We start from the raw sequence: 14,539 nt of genomic DNA on the forward strand, positions 1-14,539 counted from the left end.
TATCAAAGGTTGATCCAGGGATTATTCTGATTGCCATTATGGAGTTATTCCCCCAAATGGGCTAATTGCCTTCTGTCTCTTGGAGTTTTTAACCTTCCTCTGGATCAACTAGGGGGTTGAAATAGGCTGAACTAGATGGACATTGCCTTCATTCAGCCTAACATACTATGTTACTATAGCAAAATTTAGGGGTTTTTTTTACTCCTGCAACAAACATATCCCTAAAACTCATGCCCTAAATGGCATACACAGTTTCGTGCATAAAAAAATGCATGTGTTTGTGTGATTGAAAGTGAGTTGAACAGAGCCTTACCCATGATATATTGTAACATTAAAGTATATTTTCCTAGAACGTTATGCTGTGCTGCTCTTTTGCCTCCATTGGGGACATATTCTTCATCTCCAAAACCAATTGGAGCTAAATAGAACCTTCTCCCCAGGTAAGAATTAAAAAAGTTCTATTTGACACACAAGTCTACTATATCTGGGGGGCATCAGGAAAAGTATTTCAAAGTTTGTCTCGCTGTCCTTCGATCCTCCATAAGATGTTTGTCACAACCCCTGATTCATGTGGACTCTAGACACATCTGTCCAGTTTTACAACCCTTCTGGATGGCAATTTTTAAATTGTACAACTCCGTATGTGATGAATCCCCCCCCCCCCCCTCTGACTGTGAGGTAGCACTTTCCCCTTTATTCTCAGCCCCTACTTCTAAGGTGAAAAAAGGGAGCAGCTAAGATATTCATTCCTAGATACTGGAAGTCTCATTCTATCTTTTCCAGAGCAGAATGTGCCAACTGTCTAAATCAAGTTATGCACAACTGAATGCTGTTCATAATGATGCCTATGATCCCTTTATTCAAACCTATTCCCTTCTTCCAGACCATGCATGAGTGGATTCAAGGCAATGTCCACCAGTAGACAGACAGTGTCTTATGCTAGATTTCATGCCACTGCCCCTCCTTCCATCATTTTCCTTTCTCTCCTCCCTTCTCCTCTGTACCCTTCAGTTTTCTCTGTTCTAAATTGAGGTATTCATTAGTCCTGTCTTTTGGTTTTGAACTTGCATCCACCTTCAGATTCTGAATTCTTTTCAAGGCCGACAAATATTGTAACACACACAATAATATATATTATATATATATATATATATATATATATATATATATATATATATAAAATGGATTATACCTACCTGATAATCAGGTTTCCAGGAGTCTCCACGACAGCACCAATTGAGATTGCCTCCTCCTGATAGGACAGGAACACACTGAGAGGTTAAAAGCTCCCCCCCCCCTTCCCCACTTTCCTCAGTGGATTCTAACGAATTGCCGGGGTAGGAGCTCAACTTAAATTTTTTCCCTTAACCAGGGTTTGTTTTTTTTTGTTTGTTTGTTTTTTTAAATAAAATTATATTATATATATGTTTTTTTAGATTATATTGTTTCTTTTCTATCAATTTAGGGGGGGAAGGTACGGGTGCTGTCGTGGAGACTCCTGGAAACCTGATTATCAGGAAGGTATAATCCGTTTTTTCCCCAGTCGTCTCCACGACAGCACCAATTGAGACGTACCAACTAAAGTTTATTAGGGTGGGATTGCTGCCGAGAGGACTTTGCGGCCGAAGGCCATGTCCTCGTCCTGCTGCACTTTTACCCTATAATGTTTAATGAACGTGTGGGGTTTTTTCCAGACTGCGGCCTTGCATATCTGCTCGACCGAAGCTGAGCTTTGTTCGGCCTATGAGGATGCTACTGCCCTTGTAGAATGAGCTTTAAGAGCTAAGGGGATTTCCTTCCCGAGGGCCTTATAGGACTCTATGATGGCCAGGCGGATCCACCTGGCTATGGAGCTTTTTGCCGCTTTGTTCCCTTTATTTGGGCCACTGAACTGGATGAACAAGTTGTCGTCCCGCCTCCAGTGGCTTGTCGCATCTATGTAGCCTAGGACTGCTCTCCTAACGTCCAGGCAGCTTAGGGTTTTTTCTTCCTCGTTTTTAGGTTTACTAAAAAATGAGGGGATTATTAGGTCTTAGGACCTATGAAAATGTGATACTACTTTTGGCATAAACGCCGGGTCCGTTTTAAATACTAATTTGGTGTCCGAGATTTTCAGGAACGGGTGGCGAATGGACAAGGCCTGAAGCTCGCTAACCCGTCTTGCGGAGGTGATGGCTACTAAGAAAATGGTCTTGATAGTAAGCATTTTTATCGGTAGTGCTTCGATCGGCTCGAATGGTACCGTTGTCATGGCCCTTAGGGCCCAATTAAGGTTCCAGTCTGGAAAAAGATTTATGGGCCTAGGCCGTAATCTAGTTGCTGCTGCTAGGAACCTGTTGACCCATCTGTTGTCTGCGAACTTTGTGTCACATATGGCGCTAAGGGCTGCGACCTGGACCTTCAGGGTGCTTGGAGAGAGGCCCATCTGTAGGCCCTCCTGCTAAAACTCTAAGATCAAAGGGATGTCCGGGATAGAATCCCCGCGATCCCTTCCCTGTCTCCATGAGGAAAACCTTCTCCAAACTTTCTGGTAGATAAGGTGGGTAGTCTTTTTTCTGCTGGACATTAACGTTTCTACTACTCTCTCTGAGAATCCCTTCTCTTTTAGTGAGGATTCCTCAAGAGCCATGCTGTTAAGTGGAGCTTGTCTAGGCTCGGATGGCTCAGTGGCCCCTGCGATAGAAGATCTGTCCAGGTAGGGAAGATGACTGGGTCCTGGACGCTCAATGTTGCTAGAAGACCGAACCAGCTTCTATTGGGCCAGAAGGGGGTCACCAGGATTAATGTGCATACCTGGGTTCTGAAATGTTGTAAGACTCTGGGGATCAACGGTATAGGAGGAAAGGCGTACACCAGCCCCTCTCCCCAGTCTTGGCCTAGGGCGTCTACTGCTGTCGGACGATCTTCTGGCCGGAGGGAGAAGAAATTGCTTACTTTGACATTTTCCCTGGTTGCGAACAGGTCCAATTGTGGGGTCCCCCACTGGTTGATCAGGATTCTGAATGCTTTCAGGGAGAGAGACCATTCTCCTGGGTCTATTTGCCTCCTGCTGAGAAAGCCCGCATTTTGGTTTAGCGTCCCCTTCAAATGGGTTGCCGTGATCGAGAGGATCCGGCCCTCTGCCCAGTGGAAAATTTTCTGTGCAAGGTTTTGCAGAGCGGGAGATCTTGAGCCCCCTTGGTGTCGTATATGGGCGACCGCGGTGATATTGTCTGACAGTATCTTTATATGCTGGTCCCATAGCGAGTTCCCTAACTGCTGTAGGACCTGCCATACGGCCTGTAGTTCCCTGTAATTTGAGGACTGTTCTTTTGTCCTTTGAGGCCATGGGCCCTGAAAGAACTGGTTCCCCACATGCGCTCCCCATCCCCAGGCGCTTGCATCCGTTGTGATGTGAGTGGTTGGGTTTTGTAGCCAATGAACCCCTCTCCGCAGGTTCTCTGGGGATGTCCACCAACGCAGGGATGTTTTCACCGCGCTTGGGATGTACCTTCTTGTCCCTAGAGAGGACTGCCTTTTGTCCCACGTGGATAGGACTGAGGCTTGCAGGGCTCTGGTGTGAGCCTGGGCCCATGCCACTCCTGGAATGCATGACGTCAAGCTTCCCAGGAGAGACATGGCATCCCGAATTGTGCATAATCGTCTCCGTAAAAAGGTTTTGACTAGCCGTCGGATTTTTTGTATTTTCTCCTCGGGTAGGCAGGAGCATTGCGATTCTGAGTCGAGCGTTATACCCAGAAACGTTTTCTGTTTGTCGGGAGCTAGGCTGGATTTTTCCCAGTTTATGATCCATCCTAAGGATTGGAGAAGTGCTAGCACTATCCTCAGGTGTTTCGTTAGGAGTTCTCTGGACTCTGCTATTATTAAAATATCGTCCAGGTAGGGTACTATTAGGACCGACTTCTTCCTCAGGTATGCGGCTACCTCTGCCATAATTTTGAAGATTCTGGGTGCTGAGGAGATCCCGAAGGGCAGGCATCTGAATTGATGGTGCTCTATTCCTTTGCCCATATCCACTGCGAACCTTAGGTATTTCCGGGACCCCTCGTGGATCGGTACGTGGAAATAAGCATCCTTTAAATCGATGGATGCCATGTAGGCTCCTTTGGGAATCATATTTATCGTTGAGGAGATGGACTCCATCTTGAATTTTCTGTATCTGATGCAGGTGTTCAGAGGTTTCAGGTTCACTATCATCCGCTGTTTCCCACAGGGTTTCCTTACTAGGAAGAGCCTGGAATAATGGCCCTGGGTTTCCTCGTTTTGCGGTACGGGGGGATATTGCATTTAGTTGTTGCAGGTCCCCAACGCTTTGCCTTAGTAGGTGTAACTGTTGTTTGGAGCCTCCCGTGATAATGATTTTTCTTCTGGGGAGGGACACCAGCTCTATCCGGTATCCCTGCTGTAAGATCTTTGGGATCCATGGGCCTTCGGAAATCGCGGCCCATTGATCCACAAAGCTCCCCAGCCTTGCCCCTACGGGGATGGCGTCAGGGTCTCTGCTTTGGCTCCCCCTGGTGGGGGTTAAAGAGGATGTTCCTTCCTCTGCCCCCCTTGGGGTAACTCCAGCGGCCTGTCTTGCCCTTGCCTCGGTAGACCTCTGGCTGTTGCACTGGGGCCCGGGAGAAGGTCTTCCCTCTCTGTGGCTTTTCTTCCGGGAATCCCTTCTTTTTGTTGGCCGCCTTCTCTAGAATCTTGTCAAGGTCCGGTCCGAACAAAAAGTGGCCGTAGAACGGGAGGGCGCATAGCTTATTTTTTGAGGCTAGGTCGCCTGACCACGATTTCAGCCATAACACTCTTCTGGCTGAGTTAGACCGGGCTGTAGCTTTCGCCGAGAGTTTGACAGGTTCGGCCGCGGCGTCCGCTAGGAAATTTGCTGCCATACGCAGTATCGGAAGGGAATTTAGGATCTGTTCCCTCGGCGTCTTATTGGTTAGGTGTAGCTGTTCTAGCCATACCCCCAGAGTTCGCGCCACACAAGTGGCTGCGATCCCTGGCCCAAGTATGTTTGCCGCTGCCTCCCATGATTTCTTTAGAAGGCCCTCAGCTTTGCGATCCATGGGATCTTTTAACTGTGCGGCGTCCTCAAAGGGCAGGGTCGTTTTCCTGGCTACTTTGGCCACTGGGACGTCTACCTTAGGTACCTCCTCCCAGCTTGTGCAAACTTCCTCCTCGAATGGGTACCTTCTTTTTACCCCTCTAGTGGAGAAGGAGCTTGCGTCTGGTTTCCTCCACTCTTTCTGGATTATTTTGGTGATATTCTTGTGGACAGGGAAGGTATGCTTGCACCTCTCCCCTAGTCCCCCAAATATCTCATCTTGTAGGGTAAGTGGTTCTCTGGGCTCTTCCATTTTTAGTGTAGCCCTGACTGACTTAATCAATTCCGTTAAGTCGTCCTGATGGAATAAGTATTTTTTGTAGTCCTCCTCATCTGAGGACTCCTCGGCCGCCTGTTCCTCTTGCTCCGACCCGATAGAACTCTCGGAGTCGGAAGGCTCGTCAGGAACATACGCCCTTTTCTGGCGTTTCGCTGGCGGCGCCAGCTGTGACGTTAGGGCTGATCTAACCTCTTCTTTCACCAGCTTCCTAACGTCCTCCCGATTCCTCTTTAACTAGCCTAGCTACGCATGCCTTGCATAGAGGCCTCTGGTACGTAGCTGGCAGTTTTATCCCGCATTCCACGCATTTTCTGAGTTTTGTTCTGGGGGGGGATGTCTTTTTTATCCCCCTGACAAATAAAGCATTTTTGCGGGTAAATATGCAATTTTTCCATACACAATACACTGGATATTTGCATTGTATTTTTTGCCGTACTGGCTACTTACGGCCGCTGAGGCTGAGGTTTCAGCTGTCTCTGGGGCTGGAGCACTCATTACTATACCGGTGCTGCAGACACCCTGCGACCTGTAGTGCTGGTTTGTTCTGGCTTCTCTCAGGTTCCTATTTTTTTTTAAATTTTCGCGCTCCTGCGCTAAGCCCCGCCCCCTCCGCTCCTGATGCAGACACGATGACGTCAGGGAGGATGAGGGGGACTGAGGCTCCCGCTCTGTACCCCCCCATGGGCCGCCGCGGGAGGAACCTGGCCTGGGGGTTACCACCCCATGTGGCGTCCCGGGAGTCGTCTGGCTTGGAAGGGAGGACAGGCTGACCCACTGCCCTCCGATCCGCCTGTAAGTAATCCTGGCTGGCTTCCCCACAAGCTCCTCTCAGAGATCCTGCCTCCTGGCAGGACAGGAAGACACTGAGGAAAGTGGGGAGGTGGGGGGAGCTTTTAACCTCTCGGTGTGTTCCTGTCCTATCAGGAGGCGGCAATCTCAATTGGTGCTGTCGTGGAGATGACTGGGGGAAATATATATATATATATATATATATATATATGCGCAAATTTCCACTGGCCAAATCCCCCTGTAGGCTTGTTTCGGTGGTACTTCACCATGTATTTCTTTTTTTCTTGTTGTTACAACTTATGATAATAAACAGCAATTTACTGAATATCCACTTTTACAAAGTATAATAAAAAGCAAGCAGGAAATTAAAAAGACAGATAGTAGTAGGCTGCAAGAGAAATCTCCATATAGGCCATTATGAGCACTTAATCAGTATAAAACCCCCACAATAAAGCACTTTTCGCTGACGTGCAGCAAGTTCCCATGTAACAGCAAAAAGCTGTTCTCACAGGACGGAATTTTTCCACACCGCCGCAGTGCGTAAATGCAGCTGCGACGCGGTCTTTGGAGGCACAGCGTGTCAATTCTTTAGCCTTTTCCGCAGTGCTTTTTTGTACATAGACCTCCGTGGACGCAGCAAAATCCGCACTAAAATACGCTGCAAAAGTTAAAAAAAAGCGCTGCGGAAAAAAACGCTTGCAAAAAAAGCACAGAAAATACGCAACAAAATACGCAAGACAAAAATAACCTCTGAAGCGCTTTTTTTTTCGCAGAAGCAGTTCTTCTACGGCAAAACTGCAACCGAAAAACTGCATCAAAATCGCGGCAAATCCGCCATGTGTGAAGCCAGCCTAAAAGTTACAGTCACGCATGTATATAGTGCACAGTGACTAGACTGACCTTCTCCAACCCCAAATGTACACAGGCATGCTTGTGTTTTTCTACCTTCCTAGTCTGCCATTTACTCCTGTTACAGAGATAATGGTGCTGTAAAGCATTTACTACACGCATGTGTTCCTTCAGGACTGTAAAGAAGTTCTCTTTGCTTTTCAGTGCACACAACACAAGAGTTGTTCAAAAGTGGCCAAACATTTGTCACAAAGACTCATTCGAATGTCTGGATATATTAAACTTTGTATCTGTATTTTTGTCGCATACAGAGATCTGCAAGGCACAAATGTGACATGAAAAGGACCTAATAAAACGGATTCAAGTATATTGCTTAGTAAGGGTGCATAGAAGGGTCTTATGCAGATTGGCTAGGATGAGCGACAAGTAGAATAAACTATCTGTACATGCATTCTGAAGCAAAGATACTGATCTAAGAATCTGCTTACCTGGGCTGGCAGTACTAATACCCAGATGAGTTAGATTGGTTGCAAGGTTGCCAGTACTGTTGGAATTGGTAAGAGTTGGGAATGTAGACTCGTCGGGATCTAATGGAATTGGTAATGGAGAAGGGAAGTGGATGTTTGTCAGGTCAGGCAGCGACCCCCCTGTGTTGTGTGCAGCAGGGATGAGGCTTGTAGTGTTCTCCTGTTCATTCGATGGGTAAATGCTGCAATAAAAAAGGAAGACGACATATTAGAGAAGGTAGGAGATAAATATTAAACAATGATAGCAAGCACCTGCCAGTTTTCCCTTTACGCCATTTTCCATGTAGGACCAACAACTACATGGCATACAAATGACAGTGCCTTAAAGGCATGAATTGCAAGGATAATTTAGCAAAAACTCTGAACAAATGATACTAATGCAGGAAGAATACACTGCGGCCCCGTGACCGAACACAGAGAAGGAATCCACTACTTCAATAAAGCAGCCAGTGACCGCAAATCAGCTTAAAGGGGTTGTCCCGCGAAACAAAGTGGGTCTATACACTTCTGTATTACTTTGTAATGTACATTGTGCATTAATTATGAGCCATACAGAAGTTATCAAAAGTTTTTCACTTACCTGCTCCGTTGCTAGCGTCCTCGTTTCCATGGAGCCCGTCTAATTTTCAGCGTCTAATGGCCAAATTAGACGCGCTTGTGCAGTCCGGGTCTTCTCCTTTTCTCAATGGGGCTCCGTGTAGCTCCGCCCCGTCACGTGCCGATTCCAGCCAATCAGGAGGCTGGAATCGGCAATGGACCGCACAGAAGCCCTGCGGTCCACCGAGGGAGAAGATGCCGGCAGCCATCTTCAGCAGGTAAGTAAGAAGTCACCGGAGCGCGGGGATTCAGGTAAGCGCTGTGCGGTGTTCTTTTTTAACCCCTGCATCGGGGTTGTCTCGCGCCGAACGGGGGGGGGGGGTGAAAAAAAAAACAAAAACGTTTCGGCGCGGGACAACCCCTTTAAGTTCCATCTCCTGTTTTTCCATCACTTCGGCATTGTGGACTTGGAAAAAGCGCTTCTTTAGGGCTTTCACACCCATCGTTTGTTACCGATGCACTATCATGGCGCATCTATCACATATTATGAGCGTATACAGGCCAATGTACTGAAGGGATTTGTCCACACGCAGCAGTATGCATTGTGCGCTCCGCGCGGTAAGCACTCATGCAGGAAAGCCCTTAGATAACATGTGATGAGTGTTTTACAAGAAAAATGTTATGAAAAACTTGTTTTTCTATAAGTTCAAAAAATTTCTACCTATATATTTACAATCGCTCTCACACGGGCGTCTGTTACAACAACGCATTTTAAACAGGAAGTTTTAAAACATTTTTGAAGCATTCAAAAGCTTTTAAAAACCCACCCCCTCATTACAAAGGGTGATAAGGTGCGTTATAAAGTACCAACAAGCACTAAAATAGAGCAGACATAGTTCAAAAATTACGGCATTAGAAACAACACGTTCGAACATTAGTCTGCGACGCCCAATTAAAATCAATGGAGTGGTTTTACATCGGTAAGCGCAATGTTTTAAATGCCGCAGTGAACGCTGTAAGAAGCGCTGTGTGTGCGAGTGGCCTGAGGCATGTGGGAAGCGGTTTCCCAGTCATACAAGATACACAAGAGTGAGAATAAAAAGGAATTACCACTAGCCCATAGACTTATGTCCTGGTTTAGTGGGCTTTAGTCCTCAGGGCCGTAAAAACACGCTCGCTCTGGGGATTAAAGCCACGTGGGCTCTGGACATGACAACTCAATGCTTTCGGCTACTGATATCACAAACGTTTTAAAAAAGTAAACAAAAGTAACAAGCTTCAGCTCCCCTCATGGATTGGATCCATGAGGAGAGCTGAAAAGTACTCACCTCATCCTCCGTGATGTTCTGCGACGTTCTGGTGCTTCCCGGGTCTGATGTCTGCTTCTGCGCGCGGGCCGTTATTAGTCAGGCTCGCGCCCTGGGAAATTTAAAATCCCTCTGCTCTCGGCTACCATGTGTAGCCGAAAGTAGAGAGATATCACTGGGAGCGGCTGCATGCAGTTCCCAGTCACATGATTGCTGTTATCCAATGGATAACAGTGATCACTTAAAGTATAAAAAAAAAGAAAGCTTAAAGGGGTTGTCCCGCGAAAGCAAGTGGGGTTATACACTTCTGTATGGCCATATTAATGCACTTTGTAATGTACACCGTGCATTAATTATGAGCCATACAGAAGTTATTCACTTACCTGTTCCGTTGCTGGCGTCCTCGTCTCCATGGTGCCGTCTAATTTCAGCGTCTAATCGCCCGATTAGACGCGCTTGCGCAGTCCGGTCTTCTCCTTGGTGAATGGGGCCACTCGTGCCGGAGAGCTGGTCCTCGTAGCTCCGCCCCGTCACGTGTGCCAATTCCAGCCAATCAGGAGGCTGGAATCGGCAATGGACCGCACAGAGCCCACGGTGCACCATGGGAGAAGACCCGCGGTGCATCGTGGGTGAAGATCCCGGCGGCCATCTTGCTAAGGTAAGGAAGAAGTCGCCGCAGTGCGGGGATTCGGGTAAGTACTAAACGTTTTTGTTTTTTTTAAACACATGCATTGGGTTTGTCTCGCGCCTATTGAAAAAAAAAACAACCCGTTTCGGCGCAGGACAACCCCTTTAAGAAGTTTAAGTTTCATCTCCCCTGATGTATCATATCGGTGAGGGAAGATGAAATTACGTACCTAAGTACCTCAGATTTATTCATGAGCCTTACCCAGGCGTTTGTGCACGTCGCCAAAATGCTGGACACATGGGCAAAAGCCGCAGATTGCCGAGGTAATTACAAATCTTATGGGGGCGGTACTCTGCTCTTGGTCACGTGATCGCCGTTATCCTTTGGGCAAAAGTAAAAAAAAAGACTAAAGTTTCCACCTGCCCTTACGGTTTGGATCAAGTAACAAATTCCTTACCCAAGGCCTCTGTTGATGTCCCCCGATGGGATCCTTATCCATGGACCTTTCCCCAACTTCAGCGCATGCGCCCGTCGGCAACATGGCCACGCAAGCACAGAATCTGGGGAGGGCCCGGGAAATTTGAAACCTCCTTGCTCCTAAAGGTAGCCGAAAACCTGCAGCCGTGACCGAGAGCCATGGTTAGCAGTCCCCGGTCACATGATCATCATTATCCAACGGATAACGGAGATTACGTAAAAGTTTAAAAAACAATTGAAGTGTAGTGCTCCTTTCGTTTGGGCCACGTTGTACATACGAACATAAGATTAGGACCACAATGGGTATGGTTTCTGAACACAGGGCAAACAGGGGTATCCATTTTGGGTTGAAAGTTTTCACTCATATGTGTGTTGTACAGAAAAAAACCCTATTTTTAAAATGACACGATTGCCAAAAAAATGAAAATCGTAATTTTTTTCCTTCTGCTTTGCTTAGATTCATTCAAAAACTGTGGGGTCAAAACATGCAGTACACCCCTAGATGATTTTGTTAAGGGGTCTACTTCCCCGAATGGGGTCATTTGTGGGGTACTCTGTCATTTTGACAGATCAAGGGCTCTACAAGTCTGAAAGCCACTGGCTGCTCCTTTCGGTTTGGGCACCATTGTGCATCCAGATATAATTATTAGTGCCACAATGGATATGTTTCTGAACATAGGACAAATGGGGAGATCCACTTTGTGGTGCATATCCTCATCTCCACGTGCACTATGGAAATAAAAACCTGGCTTTTAAAATTACATTCACAAAAATATGAAAATTTTATTTTTTCTCCTCTAAATTGCATTAGTTCCTGAAAAGAAACTGGAGGGTCAAAATACTCATGCCCCCCCCCCCCCCTCAGTGAATACATTAAAATTTGTATTTTTTAAAATGGGGTCATTTGTGGGGGTATTATTCTAACACTTATGAGCCTTTGCAATCTTGGCTTGGTGCAGGAACACAAAGTATTCCTCAAAATGTTAACAATTAATGTTAAATTTGTACGTCTCCTAAATAGTTTTTTTTTTAAAAAACACTAGTTTTTCCAATGTACTTCCAGAATAAAGTAAACAAATGGAAATATATATAGCTTATCAAAAATTTGTGCAGTATGTTTGCACATATTTGACATCTTGCAGTTGAAAATGTGAAACAAATGACAATTTTTTCAACATTTTCCCAATTTTGGTGCTTTTAATAAATATACGGACATTCTATCAGTCTGTTTTTAACACCTAAATGAAGTACAATATGTGGTGAAAAACCAATGTCAGAATCACTTGGATACGCAAAGCCTTTACAGAGTTAAAGTGACATGTCACATGGCTTGAATCCCTTGACTTTGTTCCCATCTAATTCAGTAGCAGGGCATCAGGCTCCTCTGAATGGTAGCTGACCTGAGAATATGATTATACTGTGGGCAGGCATCACGCGGAAATGGTTATACTCTGGAGGATGGGCAGATTGGGGGCGCCTGTGTTGCGTGGACGGGGGAGTGAACCTGCCTATGAGTTGGATTATAATATGGATAGGTCATCAGTACCTCAAACCCTGTTAAGCTTCTTTAAAGGGGTTGTCCCGCGTCGAAACGTTTTTTGTTTTTTTTTCAACCCCCCCCCCCCACCCGTTCGGCGCGAGACAACCCCGATGCAGGGGTTAAAAAAGATGACCGGACAGCGCTTACCTGAATCCCCGCGCTCCGGTGACTTCTTACTTACCCGGTGAAGATGGCCTCCGGCATCTTCTCCCTCCGTGGACCGCAGGGCTTCTGTGCGGTCCATTGCCGATTCCAGCCTCCTGATTGGCTGGAATCGGCACGTGACGGGGCGGAGCTACACGGAGCCCCATTGAGAAGATAAGAAGACCTGGACTGCGCAAGCGCGTCTAATTTGGCCATTAGACGGCGAAAATTAGACGGCAACCATGGAGACGAGGACGCTAGCAACGGAACAGGTAAGTGAAAAACTTCTTATAACTTCTGTATGGCTCATAATTAATGCACAATGTACATTACAAAGTGCATTAATATGGCCATACAGAAGTGTATAGACCCACTTGCTGCCGCGGGACATTTCTTTTTGAAATGAGTAGGGATTCATTTATCCACAAATGAGCTGTGATATACCGTAAACTTCTGCTGTTGATATTCTAACATGTTTTCCCTATTCTTGTCTAAAAGTGTAAAAAAAAAAACAAAAAAAAAAAAATGCTGGTGCTCGGAATTCATCACAAAAAATATTTCAACTTTAGCAAATGCTTCAACATTCTGAATCGCCCACACAATCTCACCGTTTTTTCAACCTTCAAAGTTTAACATCTGATTTAAAAGGATTGAGAATATCTTGCAATCTTGTCCCTTAGGCATCAAAAAACATCTACATATCCTTTTATGCTGAAACTCATGGGCTGCAACATTGCAAGAAGGAAGCTTTTAAAAGCCAAATGATGAAGCAAATATTAACCCTTAATGACTGCGGTCTTCTGAGCTTGTGTGACCAAAGTAGTATTTCGCCTTTTGCATTGTAACATTCAAAACGGCAATTTTCTTCACTTTCCTTCCAATGCTTTTTTTTGTTTTGATTTTATAAGATAGACAGGGTTAACAACGCGTATCAAACGTCAGTGTCATGTGATACGTACGCTATGTAACATTTGAAAACATTTTCTGTTCCTGGCTTGGAAGTGTTATTTCTTGTTTCATTGTGCGGTACTTGCTTTGAAAGTAGTTGTTGCTCCAGAAACTGTTTTTGTGGCTGCCACAATAATATATTTCTGTATTCTAATATTTACCCACTGGATTTGAGCTTCTTTGTTCACGTGCATTAAAGGGGTTGTCCCGCGGCAGCAAGTGGGTCTATACACTTCTGTATGGCCATATTAATGCACTTTGTAATGTACATTGTGCATTAATTATGAGCCATACAGAAGTTATAAAAAGTTTTATACTTACCTGCTCCGTTGCTGGCGTCCTCGTCTCCATGGTGCCGACTAATTTTCGGCCTCCGATGGCCAAATTAGCCGCGCTTGCGCAGTCCGGGTCTTCTGCTGTCTTCAATGGGGCCGCTCGTGCAGAATGCCGGCTCCGTGTAGCTCCGCCCCGTCACGTGCCGATTCCAGCCAATCAGGAGGCTGGAATCGGCAATGGACCGCACAGAAGAGCTGCGGTCCACAGAGGGAGCAGACCCCGGCGGCCATCTTCAGCAGGTGAGTATGAAGACGCCGGACCGCCGGGATTCAGGTAAGCACTCTCCGGTTTGTTTTTTTAACCCCTGCATCGGGGTTGTCTCGCGCCGAACGGGGGGGGGGGGGGGGGGGGGGTGTTAAAAAAAAACCGTTTCGGCGCGGGACAACCCCTTTAAATGCACAATAGTATACGGAAACAAACTTCTGTCTGTTTCATTAGTTCGATAAATTATAAATATAGTTTTCCTATTTTCAGTCATTACGGTCTTGAGTACCTCCAGATAGAACATTTCTGAATGCACTGTTACTCGTTCAAATCTATAGTAACACAGAAGTACATCATCGTTCAGTTTTCACACAACTTTCACACTGTTTCAACCCAGATATGGCTGCAAGAGGTTGTAAGAATCAGATGCCTTCCGTTTTATTAGCGGGGAATTTATTGAAGCAAGAGGGAAAAAGTTCTCCATTCCATCATCAATTAACCTCTTAGTGACGGCCCCATTGCCTTTTTACGTCCTAGCTAAGTGGGCTTTAATCCTCAGGGATGTAAAAACCTGCATCCTCTGAGAATTAAAGCCACGTGGGCTGTGTACGTGACAGCTCCATGCTGTCAGAGGTAGAGGACAACCTGGAGCTGTCATAGGGGGCTGGGATATCCAACCCCTGGTCATGCGATCGGCACTATCCATTGGATGAAAGTAAATAGAAAGTTAAAAGTTTTAGCTGCCCTCACGGATCGGATTCATGAGGGGCGCTGAAACTACTCACCCCGCGTCCTCCACGACGTCCCGCGATGATCTGATCCGAAAAAGACCTTCGTCAGTCTTCTGCGCATGCGCGCAAAAGGAAAATTGGCAA

At 46.1% G+C, this 14,539-nt stretch overlaps 1 protein-coding gene across 3 annotated transcripts in view; it reads right to left on the minus strand.

The window, feature by feature from the left end:
• Positions 1-14,539, minus strand: part of CRTC1 (CREB regulated transcription coactivator 1) — a 151,495-nt gene that overhangs the window by 61,442 nt on the left and 75,514 nt on the right. For all 3 annotated transcript variants that reach the window (XM_066604597.1, XM_066604596.1, XM_066604598.1), the window contains one exon: positions 7,505-7,725. In XM_066604597.1, the coding sequence (XP_066460694.1) occupies positions 7,505-7,725 (221 nt within the window). The remainder of the gene's footprint in view (positions 1-7,504; positions 7,726-14,539) is intronic.

This window comes from Eleutherodactylus coqui, chromosome 5 (assembly GCF_035609145.1).
Source record: "Eleutherodactylus coqui strain aEleCoq1 chromosome 5, aEleCoq1.hap1, whole genome shotgun sequence".
NCBI classification, from domain to species: Eukaryota; Metazoa; Chordata; class Amphibia; order Anura; family Eleutherodactylidae; genus Eleutherodactylus; species Eleutherodactylus coqui.